The sequence below is a fragment of the Typopeltis vanoorti genome, chromosome 22 (assembly GCF_054136105.1).
Source record: "Typopeltis vanoorti isolate ZY-2024b chromosome 22, IOZ_Tvanoo_1.0, whole genome shotgun sequence".
In the NCBI taxonomy this organism is placed as follows: Eukaryota; Metazoa; Arthropoda; class Arachnida; order Uropygi; family Thelyphonidae; genus Typopeltis; species Typopeltis vanoorti.
The window spans coordinates 44,739,345-44,766,268 of record NC_143570.1 but is presented as its reverse complement, the minus strand read 5'-3'; the positions used below and the strand labels follow the sequence as shown (position 1 = coordinate 44,766,268).

The 26,924-nt window shown below is 34.5% G+C and overlaps 1 protein-coding gene across 1 annotated transcript in view; it reads left to right on the top strand.

The window, feature by feature from the left end:
• Window positions 1-14,120, top strand: part of LOC150094375 (hexokinase-2-like) — a 39,773-nt gene extending 25,653 nt beyond the window's left edge. Inside the window, exons 9-12 of the mRNA XM_090411856.1 lie at window positions 4,271-4,426; window positions 6,955-7,088; window positions 13,404-13,537; window positions 13,924-14,120. Of these exons, the coding sequence (XP_090267982.1) occupies window positions 4,271-4,426; window positions 6,955-7,088; window positions 13,404-13,537; window positions 13,924-14,016 (517 nt within the window). The 3' untranslated portion in view covers window positions 14,017-14,120. The remainder of the gene's footprint in view (window positions 1-4,270; window positions 4,427-6,954; window positions 7,089-13,403; window positions 13,538-13,923) is intronic.
• The last annotated feature ends 12,804 nt before the right edge of the window (window positions 14,121-26,924 follow it).

Below are 26,924 nucleotides of genomic sequence, written 5' to 3'. Positions count from 1 at the left end.
GGGAAGAGATAGAAGTAAGAGGGAGTCAAATCTGGGGAATAGGGTGGATGTTCCAACAATTCATAGTGCTGATTCCTTAATTTTCCCATTGCCAAAATATTTTTGTGGGCAGATGCATTGTTCTGATGAAAGAACCGGGTCTTTTCTCACGAATGTTTTCGTCTAGTCTGGATAAACGATCGGAATAATAGTGAATAGAACCCCGGTTATTGTTTTACCCTTTTCAAGATAATTAATAAACAAATGCCTCTAGCAACCCAAAACATCGATGCCATGACTTTATCTTCGTTCGCGCTGAACAACCGGCTTGTGTCTACTGTTTAGACTGCTGTTTGGATTCTGGTGTGTAATGGTGAATCCAAGTCTCATCCATAGTAATAAATCGACGCACAAAATCAGTTTTATCCTTGTTAAAGCGCTCCAAGCACTGTTCAAAGATTTTCATGAGAGTGCGGCACCCATATTCCGCAAAGCTTTTTCATTTGCAATTCTTCATGCAAAATATATCCTACACGTTCTTTTGAAATGCCTATAGCCTCAGCAATTTCACGCACTTTAACTCGCTGGCCATCTAATACCATATCGAAAACGAAGAGTGCCCATAAGTCTTTAGGAACTTCGAATGAATTTCTTTTGGCGTTAAACCTTCTTTTACAACGAATTTTATAACCGCACGATACTCAATTTTCCCCATTTCAAGGAATACAGACAACACTTTTGCTTCAGACAGCTGTATAAAACAAACCACTTGATAGAATGACTTGCAGTTTCATATGGATGCTTATAACAAATGTGCCAAAAAAAATCTTGCCGAGTGTTGCCATTTATGGATTTTTCTTCTTCTAAATCTGTTTCTAGGAAAATAAACTACAATTACCTTTTAGTTGATTTCCCAATAAGTAACAGTCCTTGAGATAAGTCACGTTTTGTGCATTATAACGATTTTTATCTCATACAGAGTACTAAAAATAAAGTACGGAACAAAGATTCATTTTCTGTTTATTTATTTATTAATCAAGCGAGGTTCTTATTATCCCTTTTTTATGTAATATGCATACCAGAAGATTTTAAGTTTTTCCTTCCGTGACTGTCGCTAATTGTCTGTTGACATGCGAAGCGTATAGTTGTTATTGATAAAAAACAGTCTAATGATATACATACACTGACAGGTAGGTACAAACAAGCAACAGACACCTACTTACGGACAGAAAAATACATAAGCTATTATGAAATTTAAACCAGAGATGAAAAAATAATGAAGAAATTATAAATTATAAGTAATTAAATAAAAAAAATAAAAAAGAAAAGAAAGTTAATAAGATAGAGAAAAGAGCACATTTGAGGCCATTTGGTGTGAGATTGTGGCTACCAGAACTAAATATACAATTGGGTGCTGCTATAGACCAGGTGATGGAAAAGATGGTGGTGACAGTATGCACAAGCAAATAGAAGAAATGAGTGGAAGGAGGGTGATTATTATGGGAGATTTCAACTATGGTCGCATTGATTGGAGTGAGGAGAGGACACACGGGAGGAAGGAATTGGATTTTATGCGGTTATTAAGGGATAACTATCTGCGACAGCATGTAATGGAAAATACTAGGGGTCAGAGAGTGCTTGACCTAGTAATTACATCTGAGGATTTGGCTGTAACAAATATGACCACATTGCCACCAATCGGTGAGAGTGATCATAGGGTCTTGACTTGGGAGGTGGCTAAAGGTGTAGAATTTTCAATTAAGACAGGGTGCATGTGGAATTATCGGGCTGGAAAGTATGACAAGCTTAGGAGTTTGATTGGTTCAGTGCCATGGCATGTACAACTGCAAGGACTAGAAGTTGATAGTGCATGGGAGGTAGTTAAGAAGTGCTTGCATGAAGCAATGGCTGACGGTATACCTAGAGTCCGAATAATAAATCACGTAGGGGTTAAATGGATGAATAACACCATTAAGCTCGAGTTGCAAAAAAGGAAACAACTATGGAGGGAATTTAAGGAGAAGGGTGACCGGCAGGCACATGAACGGTATAAAGCGCAGGCCAGAAGGGTGACGAGTGTGGTAAGAAAAGCAAAAAAGGATTACGAAAGAACATTGGCCATGCAGGCTAAAGAGAATCCTAAACAGTTTTTTAGATATGTAGCAAGTAAAAGGAAAAATGTACATGGCAGAATGATTTTAAAGAATGCCGATGGTAGGGAGGTAACTGAATCATTTGAGATAGCTGAGTTACTGAGTGAGCACTTTGCAAGAATATATCATCCAGGTGGTGACATTGCAGAAACGAATAAACCAGTAGATTATACGGGAATTGTGGTGAATGAAGTGGAGGTGAGTAGTCTATTGCATAACCTCAATGTCAATACATCTGTGGGATTGGATGGTATACCAGCTCGTGTAGTACGAGAAGCAGCTAAAGAATTGTCAGTACCCTTGACCATTTTGTTTAATTTGAGTCTCGGGTCTGGGTTAGTCCCGAGCTTGTGGAAGGAGGGGAAAATAGTTCCACTGCATAAAGGTGGTTCCAAGACTGCTGTTGTAAATTACCGACCGATTAGCATATCAGGAATCATTGTCAAGATCTTAGAGAAATTAGTCAAGAAAAGAATACAGGATTGGATAGATGAAAATGGGATATTGTATGGGGGACAACATGGTTTTGTGAAGGGTAGATCATGCCTCAGTAACTTGCTCACGTTTTATAACACAGTGACGGCTGAACTGGATAGGGGTAATGGGTTTACAGTGATACTACTGGACCTTGCCAAGGCCTTTGACAGGATACCACATGGAACCCTAATCAGTAAACTGGAGCAGATGGGGATAGATATAGGGTTGGTAAGATGGATAGGAGGGTGGTTGAAGGAGAGATACCAGAGAGTGGTTTATTCAGGAGTGGAGTCAAAAAGACGGCTTGTGACTAGTGGAGTGCCGCAGGGCTCTGTTCTTGGACCACTGCTTTTCAATTTGTTCATCAATGATATTGGAAAGGATTTGAGAGGAAGTGTTCACTTGTTTGCTGATGATGCAAAGTTGGGTAGAGCAATTGTGAGTGCACAGGATGTCAAAATGTTACAGGATGATTTGGATAGTTTGGAGAACTGGGCTAGGAAAAATGGATGTCAGTTTAATGTGGCAAAGTGTAAGGTTATGCACTTTGGGGTGAAAAGAACAGCAGCTATATATCGCATTGGTGGAACCGTACTCCAGGAGATTGATGAGGCCAGGGATTTGGGAGTGCTGTTGGATAAGGAGTTGAAGTTTAGGGGGCACATTGCAAAAGTGACTAAAACAGCTCACCAAATCACTTGGCTTATGAAAAATACTTTAACATGCAGAGACAAACAAGTTGTTGTTCCTCTGTATCGAGCCTTGATAAGACCCCATCTGGACTTCTGTGCCCAGTTATGGGCACCAGGGTTTCTTCGTGATGGGGAGGAAGTGGAGAGGGTCCAGAGACGAGTGACCAAGATGATAGCAGGTCTGTGGAATGAACCTTATGAGAATAGGTTGAGGATTTGTGGGTTGCAGAAATTGGACGATAGCCGAAGGAGGGGGTGATATGATTGAGACATTCAAATTACTGAAGGGTTTTTATAAGATTGATCCAGAAGATATTTTTGAAAATATGACTGGTGGTGGGAGGACTAGGGGCTATGCATGGAAGCTGGGCAAGAGCGTGGTTGACAATGGTGTTAGAGCTAGGTTTTTTACTTGGAGAGTGGTGAATGAGTGGAATAAGCTCCCAGAGTCTGTTGTGGGTGCTACGACCGTGAATGAGTTCAAGGCAAGATATGATAGATACTGTGTGAATGCTGAATAGTTGTTCCAGACATGATGTTAGGGCCTCCCTCGATGAGTCTGTCGACTCCTTGGAGTTTCCCGGAACAACAACAACAACAATAATAATAATAATAATAATAATAATAACATTTTAAATTAAATTAAAAAGAAGATAACAAATTAATTAAAATTGTCTGCAGTAGAAGATGTAATTCATTATTATAAGGTAAAATATTTATTTATACAAACAAGTATATCCCCCACTACAGTTCTGAACTAATCCAAAGTTCACTGGACCTAACTTTTGTCATGACTGGCCATGACTTTCTAAAGAGGTTGGTTTGGATATCATTATGTTTACACTTCAAGTCTACACCACACCATCTTGGCACATCCGGGAATTTATGATAAAATTAATGAATTCACTATTTGAATATATGATTATGATACGTTACTGTCTGTTTCAATATCCTTTCTTATATTTTTAGATTTGAAAAGCTGTACGCTGGAAAGTTCCTGGGGGAACTTATACGACAGATTTTGGTCAAACTTGCAGAACAATCATTGGTGTTTGATGGACGTTTGTCTGATGTTTTGAAGAAAAATAATACCTTTACAACAGCTCATGTATCGGACATTGAAGGGTAAGAAAAATCTGAAATAAATACTTTTAAGACTGCAACAACTGTTCTTTGTTTTTTCAGGTATATCCGTAATATAACATTATTTTTTTTTCACTTGTAAGAAACACTGCATTTTTCTTACATTTAATTTTCTTTGTATGTTAAGTTTGCCAATAAAGACGTGATAACAGATTGAGGGGGAAAAATTCTTTTTAATCCAGATAACCGTTATCATACAGTCAGATGTTTAAATTGTGTTAGAAGTAGGGTCACTGGACAGAATCCAACAGATAAGAATTCCACCTTACTTACACAATGAGAGAAAATAACCGAAACAGTCTTCACTTGGACTGCAACCAACACATCGTTCATTTCAGTAAACCGGAAGAAATATACAGAAGCAGAGATAGCTCAGTGTAGTTTATAAGCATTCCTTCACTAATACAAATATAAAAGAGAAGATTTTTGGTATTATAAATAATGTATATATTTTTGTCGAGATTTTATACTGATTGGAAGTACTTTAATTGGAAGTAGCAATATATAATGCAGCTCTTTATGGTCTCGAAACAGACCTTATGATATATACTAGACGTTTTACGAAGACTGTCTTCTAATTGTAGTGATAATGTTTCCGAACAAAGCAAGCTCTACTTACTTTTTCTTTTAATTTACGTGATCTGTTCACTTTTGAGACTAAAACGATTACGGACGGACAAAAATTAATAACATTATTTATTATTTAGAGATTATAGGAATTTCAACGATATTTCTTTCATTTTGAAGAATATTTTATGTATAAGATGGAAAAAAGTATTGAAAATCAGTTACAGAAAGAATCCCCGATTCCCTCTGCATCAGTAATAGTAAATCATGTAATAAATTCTAAAGCAGAAAGGCTGAGTTGTCGTGATGGGAAAAAAAAAAAAAAAAAAAAAAAAAACGAACAAGAAAAGAAAGAAAGATTTACAGTAGAACTCTTGATAGTGCCAAAAGCTCCCAGTGATGTATCACGTGTTGAACTTTTGAATAATCCCCATTTTGATTGGTTCAACTTTTTCCAAAAATTCTATAGAATCAAAACGCTCTACTTACTGTCGTGAGGTTACAATCTCACTTAAAATTCTGTCTGTGTATGCGCCATCTTGTAATGACCAGTTATTTTGCAAACGATTGTTGTCATTCAGATCAAAGCTGGATTCATGCAGTAGTCATTTTATTAAACCCCAGTTTTATTTAATATTAATGGCATCGGAAAGGAACTATTCCAGTTAATATTTGTAATAAATTTTACTGATTGCAACGTGTTCAATCTTGACACTGTGCTTAGAAATTTGTGTGAAGAAATTTCTCAGCCAATGAAAGTAGTTTTGAAAATATACTAAACTGGATTCGTTGTTCTATGATCGACTTTCAAATTCTGCCATTTTAAAAGCGACTTTACCTCAACAAGAAATTCCAAATTAAATGACATTTTGGTTTTCCCATGAAGGTGCTTTGATTATTAACCTAACAAATCGCGCACTCTTGCGCACGCGTATACACACATACATGTAAGTATCAGGGAACTATTATTATTCGTTGCATCATACACTACAGATTAATCAAAATCGACTAGTTTCGCAAACATCTGTAATCGGGAGGTTTCATCAGGGTTTTTTTTTATGAAAGAAATAAACAAAAGTGGTTGATGTTAAAAAACATGCTTACAATGACTCGGTTTAATTCATTGTTGTCAGATTTAATTTGTATTGAAATAATTTATTTAGTTTTTTAAACATCAACTACTTTCTTCATTTCTTTTATTAAAAGCCCTGATGAAGCCCCAGATTATATTAGATATTTGCGAAACTAGTCGGTTTTGATTAATCTCTATAGGGTTATTGCGTAATGATTAAAAGTTCATTAATACTTATAAATTTTTATAGTCCTAAAATGCAATTAAAGAGAGAGAGAGAGAGCTTGCTCAGTTTACCTTTGGTAGAAGCAGATTACTGTTACTGAGATTAAAATTCACTGTTTAGTTTATTTATTTATTTTTCTGTTTTATACATTGATGGTATGCCATACTTCGCGTGTTATTATCTGCTCGCAATCGTATATCTGTTTGCTCATCATTCTCTTCAGTCTCATATTTCATAAGTGACATATCACACTGCATGGATTTTACAGTTGCACCAGGATTAAATTTCAGAGACACACGTTCTTGGCTATTCAACTCCAGTGAAATAATTATCTGTTATTCATAACGTTAACAGAAGTTCAAAAGATATTTCTATTTTTTGTTGGTTAATAACATAGTTATTCATGAAATAATAACTTCCACATGTGCTACTGTTTTTTTTTTTCTTCTGTATATTAAGGTAACTCAAGGCAATTGATACATAAAGAGGACTTTGTTCAAAAGCTCCTACAATGTGTTTTCAAGATTGTGGTTTGTTCTTTACAGATTAAAGCCTCAAAAGCTATATAATTTATAAAAAATTTAAACAATCCTTAATAAACTCAAGAACCGTGTGGAAAATTTTATTATTTACTTATTTATTCAGAGAGGAAGGAGAGAAAAGAACTTTTGAGATTCTACATGAACTTGGACAGAAGAATGTTAGTGCCGATGACGTAGCAATAGTCAGATACATTTGTTCCGTATGTGGCGTCCGAGGAGCACGCATTGTGTCAATATGTGAGTATTTTCCCCACTAATTTATTTTGTGACTCTCATTCACGAAGAGCTGTAAATCTATAGCCCACTGCAGCATCAGTGGGCTAAGATATTTGTTTAATTATTTATTTTTAATATTTTTAAATAATCGAAAAACTCTGCTGTAGAGACCAGACTTTTGAACTTTTCAAGGCCACTTCGGACCTACCTTAATTAAGCACGGTAGTGATCTTACGCTGGACGAAATTCATCCCTCAATCAAAGTCAATCACGAACATTCTTGTCCATGATGGGATTGAACTCGCAACCTGTGTTTGGAGAGTGGGTACGCTAACTACTCGGCGGGCCAAACCAGCAAATTAATTCAGTTACGAAATTAACAAAAGAATACAATTACTAACCAAGTTCTTCTGCTGCGTGAACGAAGTTTTATTGTAAAATTAAATTAAAAAAAAACGCTTTTTCACATCTGATTCAAACGAGATTCTTGTGGCTCATTTTTAAGCCTTTCTGTTTCTCTTTAAATGACATTTGTTGTAATATGCAGTAGATTTCCACTTTTAGACCTGTTTGATTCCTCGAAAACCGCAGTAAATCTAACCCTAAATTCCATAGGTTCAATGTCATGAACTGATGTTAATTGAAAATACTTGAAAATAAAGAAAGACATTTATACTTGAAAATAAAGAAAGACATTTATACTTGATAATTTTCATTGTAGTATTAAAGGCATTCCTGACCATGGTTCCATGGTTAAGGCTTTCATTTATACTAGTTAAAATGTTTTGTTATAGGTTGTACAATGTGTTCTCAGTCAATCGGTAGCCTGCTGTAGAAGAATACGCAACCCGATCTCGTTTCCGGGACCCAATATTTCATACAGTCACAACAGAAAATTTATACCAGTCGTAAAGGAGTGGGGAGTTACTGTATATGTGTTACAAGATTAATTACTGTACTGCACATAGGGTTGCCAACCGTCCTACTTTCAACACAGCATCCTCACTATTAAATAAATGTCCGACCTCCGAGAGCTATGTAAGACACCAAATATCCTAATTAGTCGATTTATATCGTTATTTAATTTCGTAATTTACTCACGCGTATATGATTTTATCTTACTTTGAATTACCCAATTATTCTGTTACTATTCATGTTTCTTAAGATTAAAAATATATATATCTTTTAACATATTTTTGCTAACTGCAAAATATGTCTACCTTGCTTATGAATTTGTAAACGTTTTGACAGTCCTACAATTAAAATTTAAAAAAAGCATTGTCATCAGTTTAAACATTAAGATTTAGGAACTATGGCAACGTATAGATTTTAGTATCATATTACCAACGAAGACCGTAGTAGTGAGAGCCAACAAAATGTGTGTGTGAGAGAAAAAGAGTGTGTGTGTGTGTGTCGCTGCCTCATATGTTCTTTTTTATTGTGTTTTTTACTGCACTTCGTTAATCTACTTCTCGCGCTCCATTCCGTTGATGTGTTCCCCCTTGCATGCGATCCTTGATGCTCGCAGCAAATGATGACATATTTGGAATCAAATCCCAAGAGTCCTTGGGCGACTCTTTAAAAATTGTGTTGAATAAATACCACTATGTACAGGCGACCTAATTCATGCTTCTTAAAATAAATATGAAAGAGTAAAAGTTCTCATTCTTTAATGTCCCATAACCTTAATTAACACGTTCTTATTTTTCAGTCTGAGCAGAAATTAGCCTAAGAGTTGTAGTTACCCATCATTTCTTTTCTAGAATTAATTTTGTACCAACGCATAATAACATATAATATAAGAGAACTGGATTTTCTGGTCACACATTTAATATGCCGTAATGGGGAGATAGTACGAATGAAATTAATGCATTTGTAACTGTCCTTTCATCAAATTTTGACAAGCAGAAATATTCGATATAAAATGTTATCAAATAGACAACTTTCAATATCGAACGGATCATCAAGTATCTTGCAGAAACGCCCTTGACGATAGTTTATCGTTATTGTTGGACAACACATGATGAACATAATAATAGCTTCAGAATGATACAGTTTAGTTACATAAGCATTTATAGATTGCAGAGCCTTGCATAATCTGATGTTAAATTATCATCGCTTATCAACACAGACGTATCGCAAATGATAATCTAAATAGCTGTCCTTGAACAACCCCTTAAATACAGGAAGCATTTGGGGCAAACTAAACTTTTTTTTTAATTACGGTATCTTATTGTATGAGAATACTTCATGGATACCCCCCCCCTTGCTTGACCGCTAAAGTGTACTAAAGGAGTACTTAAAGAGAGGTGTGTTTCATCTCTTAACATGATTTTGGTATCAAAAATCTTTGCTAGAAAATGACTCGCAAATTCACTTTTAAGAGTAGCCAGTTTAAACTGTGGCTTACAGAAAATAGAGTTTATATATGTACGAGATCAATGGCGCTCAGGATTTAATCTTGAGAGGGGGGGGTGTCAAGTTGAACGGAGAAAAATATTTTTAATACAAATTCAATAGGTGATTATAAAAATGTATTTAAAGAATAAAATCCAGTTTCCTTTTCTTTTCACAAAGCTCTTGAATTACTTCAGTCGTAGTTACATTAATCTCTCTGTGTATATATATATATATAGCAAAGCCAGTCCGTTCAATCGTGATTGTGTCATGGTAGATCTTAAATAGGTTTTTAAAAGGCGTAAGGTAGAAAATGACCTTTCACTGATGCATGTTGTTACCGGAAGCGTTGCAAATATTTTTAATCAATTATAGATGTTAGGATATATATCATTTTGTCACACTTCGATGCATCAATGGCATTTTTGCATGGAGCTATCGCAAACGGTTTATCAAATGTTTTATACCACAACTTGAGCTCGGGCAAACGAAGTAGCACTCGTTCAACCCGAGCACTACTTCGTTCGCCTTGTGTTCACAGCGGTCGTTATTCTCGAGAGCTATAGGATGAATACCCTATAGCTTATATGACCGCTAATTCATAAATAGTATAGAAATAGAAGACGCGACACAACATAAATAAAATAATAATAATAAAAAAAAAGAATTTTAATTAGGAAAAGATTTTTGGAAAATTTTCTATTGTGTTTTTATCTTTTTCTTTGGGGGTCAACAAGAGCCCCCTTCCTCTCTGGGTGAGCCACTGTACAAGATATTATTTCGAATTTGTGCCTTCAATTTTTTTAGCGATCCAACATGGTACTTCAAAATAAAATATCACTTCTGAATGCGCAGTACCATGTGGATCCCCGAAACCCGTGTCAATACTTGCATCGCGAACATGTACCGCTCACGAACGCTACTGATAGCTTTTACGGTTGTTGCCATAAACAACTTTCATTCACCAATGAATGTCAGTCCAAGTAACATTGTTGTTTAGAAATTCAACATTGACGCAGTTTTATCTGCACTGACGTCATACCAAAGTGTGGGTTTTGGTTTACTTGGAGTTATGGATTTGTAGGTAACTCCGAGAGGCCAGTATATTTTCTGCTTACGTATGTTCTTCGTCTAGTTTCTGTGTTTTGCGATTTTGTTACATAACACTATGTAAAGTAGCACGACTCGGACAGAATATTAGTTACGATTTAATCCTATTTCCCATTTCGTTTTAAGCTTAGTGTCTATCACGGCCAATTAACTAGGCTTCTTTGCCACCTGATTAATGCTTTATTAGGATGGTTAATCTATATACACAGTATCGATGTCGAATGCTTGTATTATTCTGAGCGGTTTGTGTTTAACCGGATGAAATATCCCAACCACTATCAGATATGTGAAGTGTATATATAAAGGGTGTCCCAAAATTCACGCAAGATTTAAATTTAGCGCCATTTGCGCGGTAAAGTGTTACCAACGAGAAAAAAAACAGCGTGACAGCTAACAGTTCAGGGTTATTAAAAATGGAGCGCTACACGAAAGAACAACGCATTTTCATTGTTGAGCAATATTTTAAAAATAATGAAGGTTTGGCAGCTACAGTTCGCAATTTTCGTACAAATAATCGGAATAGTGATTTAACTTCATCAACTGTGAAAAGATTAATTAAAAAATTCAAGGAAACTGGATCAATTAGTGATCTTATACACTCTGGCCGTCCTTCAACAAGTCGTTCAACAGAAAACATCGAAGCAGTTCGTGAGAGTGTTGCTGAGAGTCCAGGAAATCAATTCATCATCGTGGTCTTGAATTGGGCATTTTGAGAAGCTCTCTACAGCGTATTCTCTCGAAAGATTTGCATCTTTATGCATACAAAGTTCAATTGACTCAAGAACTGAAGCCTACTGACCACACACAGCGAAGAGAGTTCGTTGAATGGATTATGGAACAACAACAAGTGGATGCTTATTTTTCGAACAAAATCATCTTCAGCGATGAGGCTCATTTTCATCTTGATGGCTTCGTTAATCGACAAAATTATCGCATTTGGTGTTCAGAAAATCCACGAGTGATTGTTGAGAAACAAATGCATCCACAACGTGTCACTGTTTGGTGCGGATTTTGGGCTGGAGGCATCATCGGTTCCATTCTTCTTCGAAAATGCGGCTGGTAAGGCAATAACAGTTAATGGTGCTAGCTATCGCGACATGATAATCCAGTTTTTTTATGCCTAAATTGCAAAATATGGATGTGGACGACATCCATATTTTTCAACATGTGGTTTCAACAAGACTGTGCCACATGCCATACAGCCCGAGAAACAATTCAATTACTACATGAGTCATTTCCTGGTCGTGTAATTTCCCGTTTTGGTGATCAGAATTGGCCGCCTAGATCATGTGATTTAACGCCGTTGGACTATTTTCTTTGGGGTTTTTTGAAGTCTAAGGTTTATTCCAACAAGCCCACGACCACCCACGCCTTGAAGGAGGAAATTGAGCGCTGTATCAACGAAATTCAGCCACATTTATGCAAAACGGTCATGGAAAATTTCCACAAAAGAGTGCGTATGTGCCAGCAAAGCCGTGGAGGCCATTTACCCGATATGCTATTCCATGCGTAACCCTATACTGTATACTTTATGAATCAATAAGAAATTACAATTTTTAATTAAAAACCTGTGCTTTCTATCAAAATTACTTCTTGCGTGAATTTTGGGACACCCTGTATATCAGATATCTCTTCTCGTCCTAGGATTCGAATCCAGGTTTCCACCCAAAGGAACATCGTCGAAACCGACTGAGTTGGAAGCTGCATTTTAAGTAGCTTCCGTAACTGAGTCGGTTACATGCAAAAAATAAACGTCTAATAAATACAGTTTTTTCCTTTCTCCTGGTGCAAACTGTTGTGTTGTTATGGTGTCAGGCATTTTGGCAAAGTGACTAAATTAGGGAGTTGGTGATGGTCGTCGGCTGACATGAATTTTGGATTTATTTCGTCAGTGCAGATATTTATATTTTTTGAAAGACTCCTACCAGGGCCTAACAAAATACTGACATTTTCTCCTTCATCTTGTATCTGTAATCGCTTCCACACACACACACACACACACACACACACACACACACACACACACACACACACACACACACACACACACACACACACACACACACACACACACAAGCAGTTTGAGCTAACAGACATAGGAATATAATTTGTTTCTGTTGCTATCTGGTTCGAATCATTGAAAGATATCCTTTTGGAATTTAAACATTGTGATAATTACTCTCTACATCGTTTATCATCTGGTTATAATATATCGTATGGTCCTAGATATTAGTAGCGAAGATATTAGCTGCAACATGAAAGACTTTCCATTGTCTGAAGCATTTTCTGACTCCGTTAATTTCAGTCAGAAATACTTCAGATATCGAGTATTTTGGAAATCATAGAAGCCGATAAAAATATAGTCTTTATCAGTATCATAGCTTTAAAATTCTACTTAGAGTTAATGAATCGGAGTTTTATTGATGATATTCTAAATTTTCCCAAAGTGGACACATTTTGAATTCTGTATAACAATTTACTGCGCTTTCTTAAATTATTTGAACCTGATTTCATAGTACGATATTAATATTTTTTATCCGATTAATCATTAATAAAACTGGTTGTACGATATTGGATATTCTTTCGCCTATCATGTATCCCAGGTCACTATCGGATATTCTCTCTGCCATTTTAGTATTTTTATTCTTTAAGCGCGAGATTTGAAATGCCTGTCCCTTTGTGTACCTCTTGAGTGTTTCCTGTTTTCACATGCTCATATGTTAATATTATTCGAATATAGAGCGTCATTAACATGCATTGATCACTACTATTACTAATAATAATACAGTAATAACATGATAAAATATTCCCTTGAAACATTTTTATTAGGTTTAGCCAGTTTATTAGACCGAATGGCAAAACCGGAAGTAACGGTAGCAATTGATGGTTCCCTCTATAGAAAACATCCCAAGTTTCATCAACTAATGACAGATTTTATAAAAGAAATGGCACCTAAAAGAAAGGTAAGACCCTTACATTAACATGCTATATAGTATGATCTAATTTTCAGGAAGGAACTGCTGAACTGTTTATATCAGTGATCAGGTTTCAATAAATAATGTATTTATTATCTGCGTCATCAGTAATAAAACATGTAATGATTCAGTATTTCAACAAAATGAACTAAAGAAATTAGTAATTCATTAAAAATCCAATTCAAATTCTAAATTATGTATCTATATTAAATTCTGTTGATACATTAAATCCGAAATATTCACTACTCTGTATTGATCAGCTCCATGTTAATTAACTGTTACTCTTTTAATTTTAAAATGTTTTCCTGTATAAATACTCTTTAATAAAATTATGCCTTGCAAATTAACTTTAATTAGATAATTTTTTTTAATAGTTCAAGTTCATGTTGGCTGAAGATGGAAGCGGAAAAGGGGCAGGGGTGGTTGCTGCTGTGGCCATGAATCTGCGAGCACAACACCTTGCTTAGTAGATTGGTCTAGGATATGTAAATTTTGTCTTTAGTTACACGGTCATACCAAGAAATCCTGTATATCTAGATGTAAAGAATTATTAATAAACATGAACTACGTCTGTAATTAAATTATTTCTAATTTCAAGGCATATAATCAGAGAGGAATTAAGGATTGCCCATCTCCAAAATCTTGTTCTGTAATAAAGAAATTCGGTTTTGCAGTAAAAGGTTAATTTAGCGTATAGATGTATCGTTATAGATGTATCCTTGCCAAAGCAAATTTGATAATCATGTTACTGCTCCCCCTCCCATATGAGATTTTTATTTATTTATTTATTTTATTATTATTATTTTTTTTTACCTAAGCATGAATAGATATCTTTCCGGGTCACAACATTTTGCTAAACATGTAGCTAAAAGGAAAGATAGAATATGCACAGCAAGTTCAAAGACGTGATTGACATATTCTCACATTTGATCTCAATTTTCGATTTATGCATATTTCCAATAGTATTTTATCTGTTTACGGCAGTTCACCTCGGAATTGTTTGACATTTTTTTAAACAGAAGACTGTTTTTAAAAAATGGAAACATGTAGAACATATCAACAACGATAAAACTATATTTAAGCTTGAGAAATATTTCTGAAAGGAAGGAAACCACAATGGGTAAATTCATTTAGTTGCAATTTCTGGAAGGAAATTCATTGGTTACAAATCAGGGGAAATTTTTAGGGTGACTGTTATTTTAAACATTATATTTGGCATTTCATTAACAGACCTAAGTTCGCAATACAACCCTCTACTGTACGCCCACATATGCGAAACCCTTCGACACTACTGCGCATGTCAGAAGAAGGAGAATCCATTCCGATAATAGGGTAATCAATCCATCTTGTGGGATGAATTGTTTTAATATTACAAGTCGGAAAATTAACTTTTCTTTTATGAACATTGAAGTTTTTAAAATGGCAACTATTTTGCTTGTGTAGCAGTTGGAAAATTTTACGTTTATGCACGTGATTTCGCGTATTGGTAACGAATATGTACATCGCTTATTCATTTCTCCCCTTCACCATCAATTGACTCTACTTGACACTGAGCTAACTGAGGGTCTCTCGGATCTGTGGTCGGACAGTAATGATAACCGAAACTATTTTACAGTTCCTTGGTTTCAGAAAATCCAAACCCATAGACAATGCATTTACCATTCAAAACCTTTGGTTCTGAATAGCAAATTGCATGATAGAAGGGAAACTGTTTTTATTTAATTAAAGTGAATCTAATTATTATAGGCTGGCACACATTATAGTTTTCTAATTAGTGGGATAAAAGGGGTACTTGATTGGTCCGACCTAGTTCTCAGGCCAGCTCTTTTTATTATATTTCATGTTATCATATTACAGTTCAGGGTAACTGACAGATAAGACAATGGGCAACGTTCCTTTGACTTACCTCTGAATTATTCTAAACTATTAATTAAAAATAATTCATTAGCTGAAAAAAAAAAAGAAAAAGAAAAGAAAAAACAGAAAATTCCTGAATACAAAAGAACATGAAACGAACCACAATGCTCCTCTTAGCAAATAATTCTAGGCTGATTTATCTGATAATCTTTGACCAAAACTATATTTATTTTTTGAACCTCCTGCCAAAAAAAAAAAAAAAAGAAAAGAAAACCTCAGCAAGGTTGTCTCTCTCTTACTGCAGGATTCACTTCCTGTAACCCGCTTGAGCTTGATAACTATTTTTAAATCAGAATTGTATAAAAGTCTGTCAGAATATCTTCCTTCAGTACCTTTCTAGCGACAGATTCTTTATTTATATCTCAGCCCTACTTTTTTGGCAATGTAGACCGGAAAGGCGTAATTTGGCTATTACTCAACCTCAACATGAATGGAAAGAGTCTCGCAGACTGTTGACATCGGAAGTACAAACATTCAACCTTCGCAGACAAGACAAATGAAACGAATGTGTCCTCCTTGACCACACATATCGAAGTAGTAGAAGAATATTATCTTATTGTTATACTTCTCTGATATGTAGTAGAATAACATGATCTCTTCTGTATCCGATGTACGGTACATCGGATACAGAAGAGTAAATTTACTTATATTTGACAAACATTTGAGATGTCAATGGGAAAAAAACAAGCAAACGGGATCTTGGTTGCAGAATTGATGATTTGCATGAATTCCGGCATTAGCCAGTTTAGTTTACATCAGCGAGTCTTAAATTATGTATTGCGACCCTTCTGGGAGTGGCGAAAAATATTCTAGCAGTCGAAGCAAACATTGATAAACTTGAATAAATTACATATTTGTGAATCAAATAAACTAAATTCTTACACACTAAAACCTTTCATTGTATATTTGTTTAGTTTAATGCAGAAATAAATCAAACGTCATGATTACAGCATGACACAATAGTATAAAAAATTTAACTCAACCAGTACTGCCAGGAGTCGCGAATAAAAATTAAGAACATCTGATTGATATAATAGCTATGCGCATTTAAGTATTTCTGCAGTATAACCTGAAGATTTTTACTTCAAATCCTTTTTTATTTTTATGTTCAGTAACTTATCGGACGATTTGCTTCAATTATAACGTGACTGATATCCTCTTGAGTAGCTCTTTTTGTAAAGGCTTTCTTGAAAATTGTGTTGATCTTGGCTTAGAAGAGCTTTTTTTTATATTTATTTAACGGTTGTTAAGAAATCTTTATTATGCATGTCAGCTGTTAATAGCTAACAGAGAAATGCAGAAATTGATGTTAGTAAAGGAGAACAACATGCATTAAGGTAAGGGGGGAAGGGGGGATATTTAGGGCTATATAATGATCACAAAAATGTCCAATCGACCGAGAGTGATCTTCAAAAACATCGAACTATAGAATGAGTTTAATATAAAGTCTGTTTTATTTATTTATTTATTTTTAATAACAAATTGGCTCGATATGCGCCTCTTGCGATTAAATATTTTTCCCAAAAAAATCTCAGGTAGAAGTGCTGCCACTACAGAAATGTAGTGGCATATTTCGCATTTTTGTGCCGTAATCACACAATCATTCTTGCAAAAGATTTTGCAAGGCTCTGAAAGAAATTTCTATCAATAGTTTAATGGTGCATTAGAGGTCAAATATCACAGATGAAATAACAACAGATTTTCCTATGAAAATCGTTTTGAATTTTGTAAACTAATAATAATATGGAAAGAAATTTCCATATTCAGATATTTCATAACGTACTACTATAGCACGTACTCACGCGCGCGCACGCACACACACACACACACAGAGTCTTATATTGAAGAAGACAAAAACTGTACACAGAAGAAATTGTTTAATAGACTTTGAAAAGAAAGCAAAGCCTTGAGGCTCTTCTGTACTCTCTTAACTTTAACAGAAACGATTGTATAATTATAACTGTTTCAGATTTTTGGAAGTATTATTTTGAACATTTTTGGAGTTGCTTAAAACTATGCGAAGTTGAATACCATTAGATTTTGTAACAGTTATTTACACTCTACTCATTAACGTCAATACTATGTATATGAACATTTTGTTAATTTATAGACTTCAATTTAGCTAGCCGCCTGCTCTGCAGAGGAGTTATCGTAAACACTCTCAACCAACAGGCTGTGGTCTGTAATTCCAACTTGATGTGTAGATGTTTTGTAGCTCTCTTTAGGTGGTAGATGAATTTCATTTCCCGTCGTGAAACCACTACCCTACATGTTGAAGGCCTGAAATGGTTCAACAGAGTTGCATGTTTGGGCTTTAGAGCAGGGTTGTTGGATTACCTAACATTTATCCCACCCACGGTACTAATACTACTGTACTATACACTAATAGCCTTTCGAGGGTGAAATTCATTTAACAAATATCATTCTAAAAATGCCTAGGTCATTCCACAAGCCATTTATGAAAGTTATATAGTATTTTTGTTCATTTAAGATTTATTAAGATTATAACATGACCTCTAAATCATCTCTCAAATTTGGAAGTGAAATTTGGATTCTAAAACAAAGACTAGAAGCAGCACAGATGAAGTTTCTAAGACCTCTTCTGGGACTCGCTAGGTTAGATAAAAAGAAAAACACAGAAATAAGAGAACGATTAGATACAAAAAAAATCATACAAGAAATAGAAGAATATCAGCAAAATTGGCTACACCACATAGAAAAGATGAATAACAATAGGATCCCCAAATTAGCATATAAATATAAACCTACAGGAAGAAGAGACCGCGGACATCCAAGATTACGGTGGAAAGATCAACTTCATCTGCAGAGCAGGAACAGGACATAAAAAGCATATCTGAATTGCTCAGAAGACGACGATATAGTATTCTGCATACAAGTTTGCCCATGTGAATTTTACGTTTTTTTTTTTAACGAGTGAATTCGCTGTTATTTCATCAAGGCATTTTTTAACGATTTTCGTCTGCGAATATATCAAATGTTCAATCACTCAAATATTACAATATATTATCATAATGTTAACTTAAGTTATTTGAAATACAATTATATAGATTACATGAATTATCAGATTCACTTCGAAAAGCACTGCGATTTTGAGAATAGACTTATCGACATTTAGAGACACTTAAGTCAAGAGCTGCATGAAATAACGCTGTGAGTTATCCTCAGATGTCTCAGAAAAACAATTATTAGCTTAACTATTCCTCTTTTTTTTTATTTCCGGATAGTATTTGTTTGTTTGTTTAAAGAAGGAAATCCCGAAAACACTGGCCTTGGGCCAGTGTTTCTTAACTAAGAAATTTTCGGCTCGCAACTCACTAGAACTAAAAATATCTTTCTTGTCTCTCAGGCACTCACTATTTTTTGAAAAGGATCTTAAACATGAATGAAGCAAATATTCAGTTAAATCACCACGTCAGGTAAAATATGCTTGTTCAAGAATGATCTTATTTTCGTATGAAAGACTTCAAAACTTTCATTTGAGTTACACAACTGAGGGTAACACTTATAAAAAGAACTGCCGACTTCAACTACTGGGGGGAGGGGGGGGTAAGACTTCATCAACACATCCAGTAATACTTCAACAATTTGGATGTTTATTTGACTATTTGGATGTTTACTATATTGCCAGTACTCTTGACGAGTTTGTTGGCAATATCCCAAAGTCCTTTATTCGTCATGAATAAAGAATTATTCATAAAAGTGGTTATTTAAACTGACTATATTAAAATAGTTGTTTATCAGAGTGTATCACAATATTTTCGATATTTTTTCCCACCGATAAAATCACTTATTTCATTTCGTTTCATTTCGAGATTTTCACTTGCTATTTAGAAATATTCTTGTTTCAACAGTACGATAATCAGATGACCTCTTTTTTTTCAGGAGTAAAACTTCAATGATTAAACAGAAAGACTTTATGTATTTTCAATGATTTTATGTATCATTTTAATTTTTAAAAAATGTGACATTTTCTAACAAACATTAAAATTTAAAACAAAAATCAGAAAAAAAAATAATTCAAAAACTGTCCTATCGATAAGCTTATAACTATTATAATATTTACTTATTTTTTACTATTGTTGACCATTTCTTTATAAAAAAAAAGCTACAAAATGCCTTGCAATATAACCTAACCCATACATAACTTTTTTTTTTATTAATTTTTCAAAAATGTTATTATAAACAATGTATATAATAAAAAAGTTTTCTCTGATGAGCAAAACTGATTTCAGCAATATCCATAATTTTTCGTTTGTCATCATCGTTCTAAGGGACATTGTAATTTCCTATTTTATTCTCTTCTTCTTTTCCCAGATATCTTCCCTTCTAATATGTTTGCAATCCATTTGTTATATCTGCATATGTATCATATATCAGGAATTTCACTTTTCTTTCTATAATTGTCTTCTTCAATACTCGATTCTCCTTAAATTCAATTTAGATTTTGTCTTCTTCGTAGGTTTTTCTTTTTCGCCAGTTTACTACTAGTAATACTCTCCGATAGTATATTTCAATTATTTTTCAGCCTTCTGCTGTAATAGTCCCAGCCTTACAACCATACAAAAATACACTCCAAACAAACGTTTTTTATAAATCGTTTCATGTCTTTTTTTGTAGAGCTTCCGCAGCTCAGTAGGTATAGATGAAGCCCTTTGGTCAGAAAGACCTGGGTTGGATTCTCGTCCAAGACGTGAAGAACCTTTATCTGGTCTCTTTCGACTGAAGGTGAATTAGTCGGTCTACGCGTGAGCGTAAATCAGGATGGATAGGATGTCTTCATGTATATAGCTTGTAAGCCTCCTCGGTAGGGGGGGGGGGGCTCAACTGGTCCTAGGATAGGATGGACAAGTAGATATCATGATGATAAAGGAATTTACGTCTGACATGTACTAAAATAAAAATAATAAATTATCACAATTTGAAACATGGGAGTAAAAGGGTTTTAAGATATGTTCTTTCGTGTTACATCAGTTGCTTTAATATCATTTTTGTTCTAGGTGTTTATCAGACCTTTTCAGCACCCCCCTCGTATATTTGCACTCCACCCACAGTTACCCTATTTCTTCTTTGATTATTGTCATTACATTCTCTGTATAGAGATTGCAAAATAAGAGTGATGATACATAATCTTGTCTTACACCTTTCTTGACTTCTGCAATTGCTTCATTTTCTTGTATTCGTATATTTATTTTATTGTTGGCATACAGTTATGTAATTAGTCTTCTGTCTCTTCAGTCGATTCCAATTTCCTTCATTATTTGAAAAAGCTTATTATCTGAATGTTTATGCAGAGATAATATTACCTAGGAATGCACCGAATTAATACCTTTAGTCTTATCCCTACAATTTCTGTTTAACGCTATTAATGACCATGTAACGTGTTCTGATTTTATTTGCCACACTTATCAGTGGGAAAAAAGAAAAAAAAAATGAAAATCCACATAAATCAGTTACTTATTATCTAACCTTGTTAAACAATCTACTAAGAGGGACACTCTTGCGCTGTAGTAATTCGTAACGAGGATCCTCCTGAAGTAATTTTAAATTTAGTGACAATAAATAAACACCTACATTAAAACTGTCTTGTCAGTAAACAATATGGTGACTATTTCGTGACGAAATATGTGACTGGTAGGTTTAGCCCAGTTAGTCAGCAATCCAGTGTATTTATTTGTTTGTCATTCACAGTTCAAATCCAAATCATTTCTGTAGTTATACTCATTTCCTATAAATAGATCTTTCTTTAATATCGTTCATGAAATTTGCATTCAAAAAAACGAAATATTGCATTTCCCCCCCAGAAAACAAATATATAATTATGTTTTTTTTATACTACACTTGACCTCATATAAAATTTTTTGGTGCATCCATTTAATCAAAGTTTTGCAATAGGGTTTAAACAAACATTTTTTGCTTAGGCTTTTAATATAGAGCTTAAATAAGGTTCGCATTTCAAATTAAACATATCAAGTTATGTGTTGCAGAATGAGATAAGATAAAAACTATACAATTTTGCAATAAGAGTGAATTTGTAATTTAACAAAAAAATAAGTGAAGATAATTTATTATAAATCAGATAAATTTTTGTAGTTAAGCGATGTATATCTAATTTGTGTGATATGATTAGGTTAAAAAATATATTTTTTTAACGAACAAAGGTTGGTCGATTGGTAGAGCCTCTGCTACTAATGGCTCCCCAAAAAGTTAAGCAAGTTTGAGCGCGGTTAGTAGTTGGAAGGGGTGATTCGTTCGATGCTTTTGGCACACTCTCCCTCGATGAGTCTTTGGACTCCCTGGAGATGTCACATAATAATAATAATTCAGACCCACACTTAGTCCAAAAACAGATTACACAGCAGGGGCGAATTCTCCATGCTTGCTGCGCAAGCTCATTAATTGAGAAAGAAGTAATATTTGTTAATAAATGCATGCATTTATAAGCATTCCATTTAGGCTTTTATTTTTGTGGACAGGAGACGTCTTAAGCTTGCGCGGCAATAATTGAACTTTGCGTTGTGTATCGAATGCCAATGCTTGCTCGTCTAGTCAAAGCTACCTTGGCTTGCTCGGTTGTAGTAGCTTCGAGGTCCTCGCAGCAGCACTGCGATTTCATGCGCGCGCATAGTCATTTCACGTCGTCTCACTCTGTTGCTTATACACAGGCCATACGTAGTCAACGTAGCTCTAGCCAGTGAGCTTCAGCCAGCCTTTACAAGTGTGCGTGTTACTTGGGAAAATTAAGTTACAACCAACATTTTATGACGATGTTATTGACCAGTTCATAAAGAAGAACCGTAGGGTAGAATTTGTATTCAAGTAGCTAAATTGAAAAAGATAGAATATCATTTGTAAAATAAATGTTGTATTTGTCTGACTAAATGTACATAAATTTCTAAATATATAGTTTTAAATGGTCAGTAATTCATTATTCCGCTAATCAGACGTCAATCGTACCTCTCACTCCCGGAATGATAACAAGAGCAAGCGTGAATTTCAAGACCAGCATTCGCCCCTGTTACACAGTGATTGGTTTACGTTGTTATACTGTCACTCACTTTCAGAATTTTATAAACAAGAATCATATATTAGCACGAATAGTGTATTTACACATTTCAGAAATCAGATACTTTGGTTCACCAAGTGATTAGCAAACTTGCTCTCCATCTAACAGGCTACAGGTTCGAATCCTGCCATGGGTATTGATATATTTGTAAATGTCTTTAGGCAAAAGATGAGTTTCATTGTCCAATGTAACACTACTACTCTCTTCACTGGAGGTCTTGAAAAACCAAATATGGAACATATTTGGTCAGAGCAGGTTTCCGTATTATGTAAAAAAAAAAAATTTAAATAATGCAAAAAATATCTTTTCCCACTCACGGTACTGTAAGTTTACAATCTTTCTCGGAGACATAAACAATTTTTCGTTACATCATTTCAAAAAGACAGCATGAAATCTGGCCACTGCCATTTTGTATATCACATAGTATTGCATCAGTTTCTTGAATACTAAGGATAAATTTAACATATTTAGACGTGCCTCTACAGGAAGAGCAAACATACGTTCATTGGCTCTGTTCTTCCACATCTTCTGCGAGCAAAATAGATTAGGATATTGCATTTTACTTTTGAAGCAATGTAGCTGAGTCATTTCTCATCGGGAATCATAACATGTCATGAAATATTTGAATAATTTCCTCTTTTTGCCACATTTTCATTATCAATGAGAGAGAGAGAGAGAGAGAGAGAGACATGTTAAAATCTCAGAATACATCCAAGATCATTATTTATGTCACTTTTTAAGTCTTTTAAAAATATTTCTTAACGTTGAATGGAAAAGTCAAACTACCTGTGTTATAAACTAAACTTTTTTTTTTTTTTAAATCTGGTTTCAGTTATTTATTTATAATAACGGTTCAATCATTTAATTTTTTGCAACTGATTCTATAATGCATATTTTGTTCTCGCCAAACCACAACTAATATTGCAATGGAAAAAATAAAAGAAAAGAAAAGAAAAACACTTTTGTTTTTCTCCCAAAGGGACAGTGCTGTATTTCGACATTCATAGTATTACATAGATTATAATAGGCAACTTTATGGAAGATTATATCGGATGCCTGTCACAGAATTAAGTGTGATAACCCAATTGTTAACATTACCTCTTTAAGGAATGGAACTAGACATCTAATTTTCAAAATTCCTATCAATAAAATCAAATTTTATTGATATGAATTTTCCAAAGCAGATTGTTTTATTTATTTTTTCCCAAGGGAGTATTAACTAGTTGTAGCAGTCTCTTCATGTATTTCTTTATACATTATCCATGTGTCGTTAATCTCTGTTACGAGAGTATTCTGAAATATCGCCAAGTGTACTCGTATATGCCAGATTTAAAAAAAAAGGAAGTAAGAACACGTGTTAGAGTTAGAGACGTGGTATATGCAGGGCCGTACTTACACTTTTCTCGAGGCGCTAGAGTGCTCCGGGGTTCCTCTCTCATTCTTTAGAACCCTTAAACTGGTCCTAATTTTCGGAGGCCCCAGCTAGAACTTCGTGCGCCTGCGCATAAGTACGGCCCTTGGTATATGTATATAATATGTAACATTTGTATAATATATATTTATGAGTTGAGTGTTTTATCTTTTTGTACATTTTATTATAGCAATACAGGAACTAAGTATCCATGTATTTTAATTGACCTTTGCTGACGTTAATGTTATGTTAATTACTTGACATCATGAGTCTGTATAAAAGACATCTCGTGATGCTTTCAACTTTAAGAGTTCCAACAAAAGTGCAGATGATATCGATACAAATATGACATCGACGGGCCTCCATTTGGATGGAGGTCCGTCGATGACGAAACAGATATATCGGCTTTTCAGCTTAAAGGTCAGTCAGTCTCATAAAAAAACGGCAGGTGTTGTTTCCTTCGGTAAACTCGGGTTTCACCTCTTTCCTTTAAGCATAACAGACGAAGATATCACATGCAATTAATAGACATAATACACTTAGCCTCATGACTTGACCTTCCTTGAATTAATTCTAAGCAGCAGCAACAACGGCAAAAATTTTCAATGGTTTCTCGTTCAGAACAATGCACATCTGAAAAATAAAATAAAAAAACTCTTCATGATTAGCTCTAAAAATATCTGCGAAGTGTTATTTTTAAGACAGTTTGCTGTTATCATTACTGGGACCATTTTGTTTGCTTGTTTGTAGAAAATGTATCTGTTTAAATAAATGAAGGAAACGAGGTTGAAAAAAAAAACAGTTCTGAAAAGAATAATTCATTTTAAAAATAACTTCCTAACTTAAATTTCAGTTTTCACAATGAATTTTAGTAACAATTCCAAACATCAACAACCGTCAGTAATGGCTATGAGGCCTGCATGTTATGTCTGTTAATTGTGGATTCTCTCGTGAACTTTTCTGTTGTTTTGTTGGATGAAAACTCGAGTTTCCGACAGCGAAAACCCTGTCGCTTCTGTGTGAGATCTCCTAACTCACCTTCAACTGAGACCAAAATCCAACCGAAAGCAGACAAGGCGATGGAGCGTCCTTGACCGAATACTTAGCCTCCGTACCTTAGTCGGCAACGACAATGCCTGTTGGTTGGAAACACCTCGATTCAAATCTCTTCTAGGGCACAAAGAACCTTTGTAAGGGCTATTTAGCTGAAGCCTAGTCTCATACGGGGTGCCAGGATTCTTCATCTTACAAAACTGATAAAAGATACATTGACCTCACGGGTTCAGTTGCTTCGACCGTAATACAGAACAATCCAACCAACCCTGACTGCTACACGATAGCGAGCGAGCATAACAGCAATGAGTATTTGAAAAAAAAAAAAAAAAAAAAGAAGATCAAAAAAGCTGAAATATCGGATAAAGATTTCAACAACATTGTAAAATGTAAGCTTAGTATCCGAGTTATTTAAACTAAGCCAAGTTCAAGATTTATTCTAGGTATAATTACAAGAATAATATATTACTATTTTTTGACTATCAAGGAGATTTTTGGGATTAAAACTTCTTGCTTACATTGTTTTCTGTTAACTACATTATTATATTAATTGCAAAATATTATGATTATCAAAGAACCATCTGAAACACGATTCCACTTAGATGACATTTAAATAAGCTTTTTCTTCATTAATTTTCATTCAACAAAGGCAAACCAGCCAGAGAACTTACGCAATTAACAGACATAATACATTGGTTTCATAACTCTAGTCATTTCAGACATAACTCCAACTGAACCAAGCTAATATTTAACTAAAGAAACTGATCATGAATCGGGAAAATAACCGTAATGTAAATGAAAATGGAAACGGTTTGCTAATATGAAATCATTTATATTTGCATTCTTTTTAAATGTTCTGTTAAACAAAATGAATCCTTCTCCCCTCCAATGAATGAGTTGCTATGCGAGATCTGAAGGTCATGGAGAATCAACAGCAGATCTGATTGGGGACGTTAGGATGATCATCCCTAGTGGAGTGAAAAGTAGGTGATTTTCAGTTAAATAATTATATTCATCTTAGTTAAATAACTATTAATTATATTTATTTAACTACTATAGTTAAATAATTATAACGGATAATTATTTAACTATAATTATAAACTATAGTTATTCAACATACAGTTATCGTCTGTACTTCTAATTAAAACATAAGCTAAAATTGGAAATAAATGTTATTAAAAACTAAAGTAAATTATATAAATATAAATAGAAATATTTTAAAAATACTATCTCTCTTCATTTAATATTTTTGTCTTTTTTATTTTTTCTAAATTTATTGTAATCAACGAAATAAATGCAACTGGTTTTGTGCAGTTTTATGGGTTTCTGTTAATCTGAAAAATTGAAACCTTTTTTCTAAAAAAAATGCTTTCACTCCATGACGCTACATCGCTCTAGATCTCCCCCCCCCCCCCTAAACACGTGTATCATTTATGGTTTCAGAAGTACATCTGTTCATATTTCTACAAAGGACTGTTTTGAACATAACAAGAGATTGTTCATGCGCAATCGCGTGAAAGAAACGTAATCCGAAAGGCATATATTAAAATAAAATATGTTTTGATCAAATTCTTTGTTAAAATAAAGAAGGCAAAAATGCTAATAAAATAGTGCCTTAGCCTCTTTTTTTTTTTTTTTTTTTTTCTACATATACTTTTCTTTTAATGACTTTTAACGTGTGACAACGTCATGTTATTTAATTTTGAAACAACCCACATTCTCGTACTAATTCTCTGCTGTCTACGTCACTGTCATTCGAACCCTTTGTCTTTGATAGCGCACCTGTGCCCGCTATTCTAAATAACAAAGGAAAATGAAGGATGCTATGAATAGTCGCCGCTGACTCACAGTACATACGTTTCACGTTAGATGGCGCTTCTTGGCCAAGCGCGTCATACTGTATCTTGCTA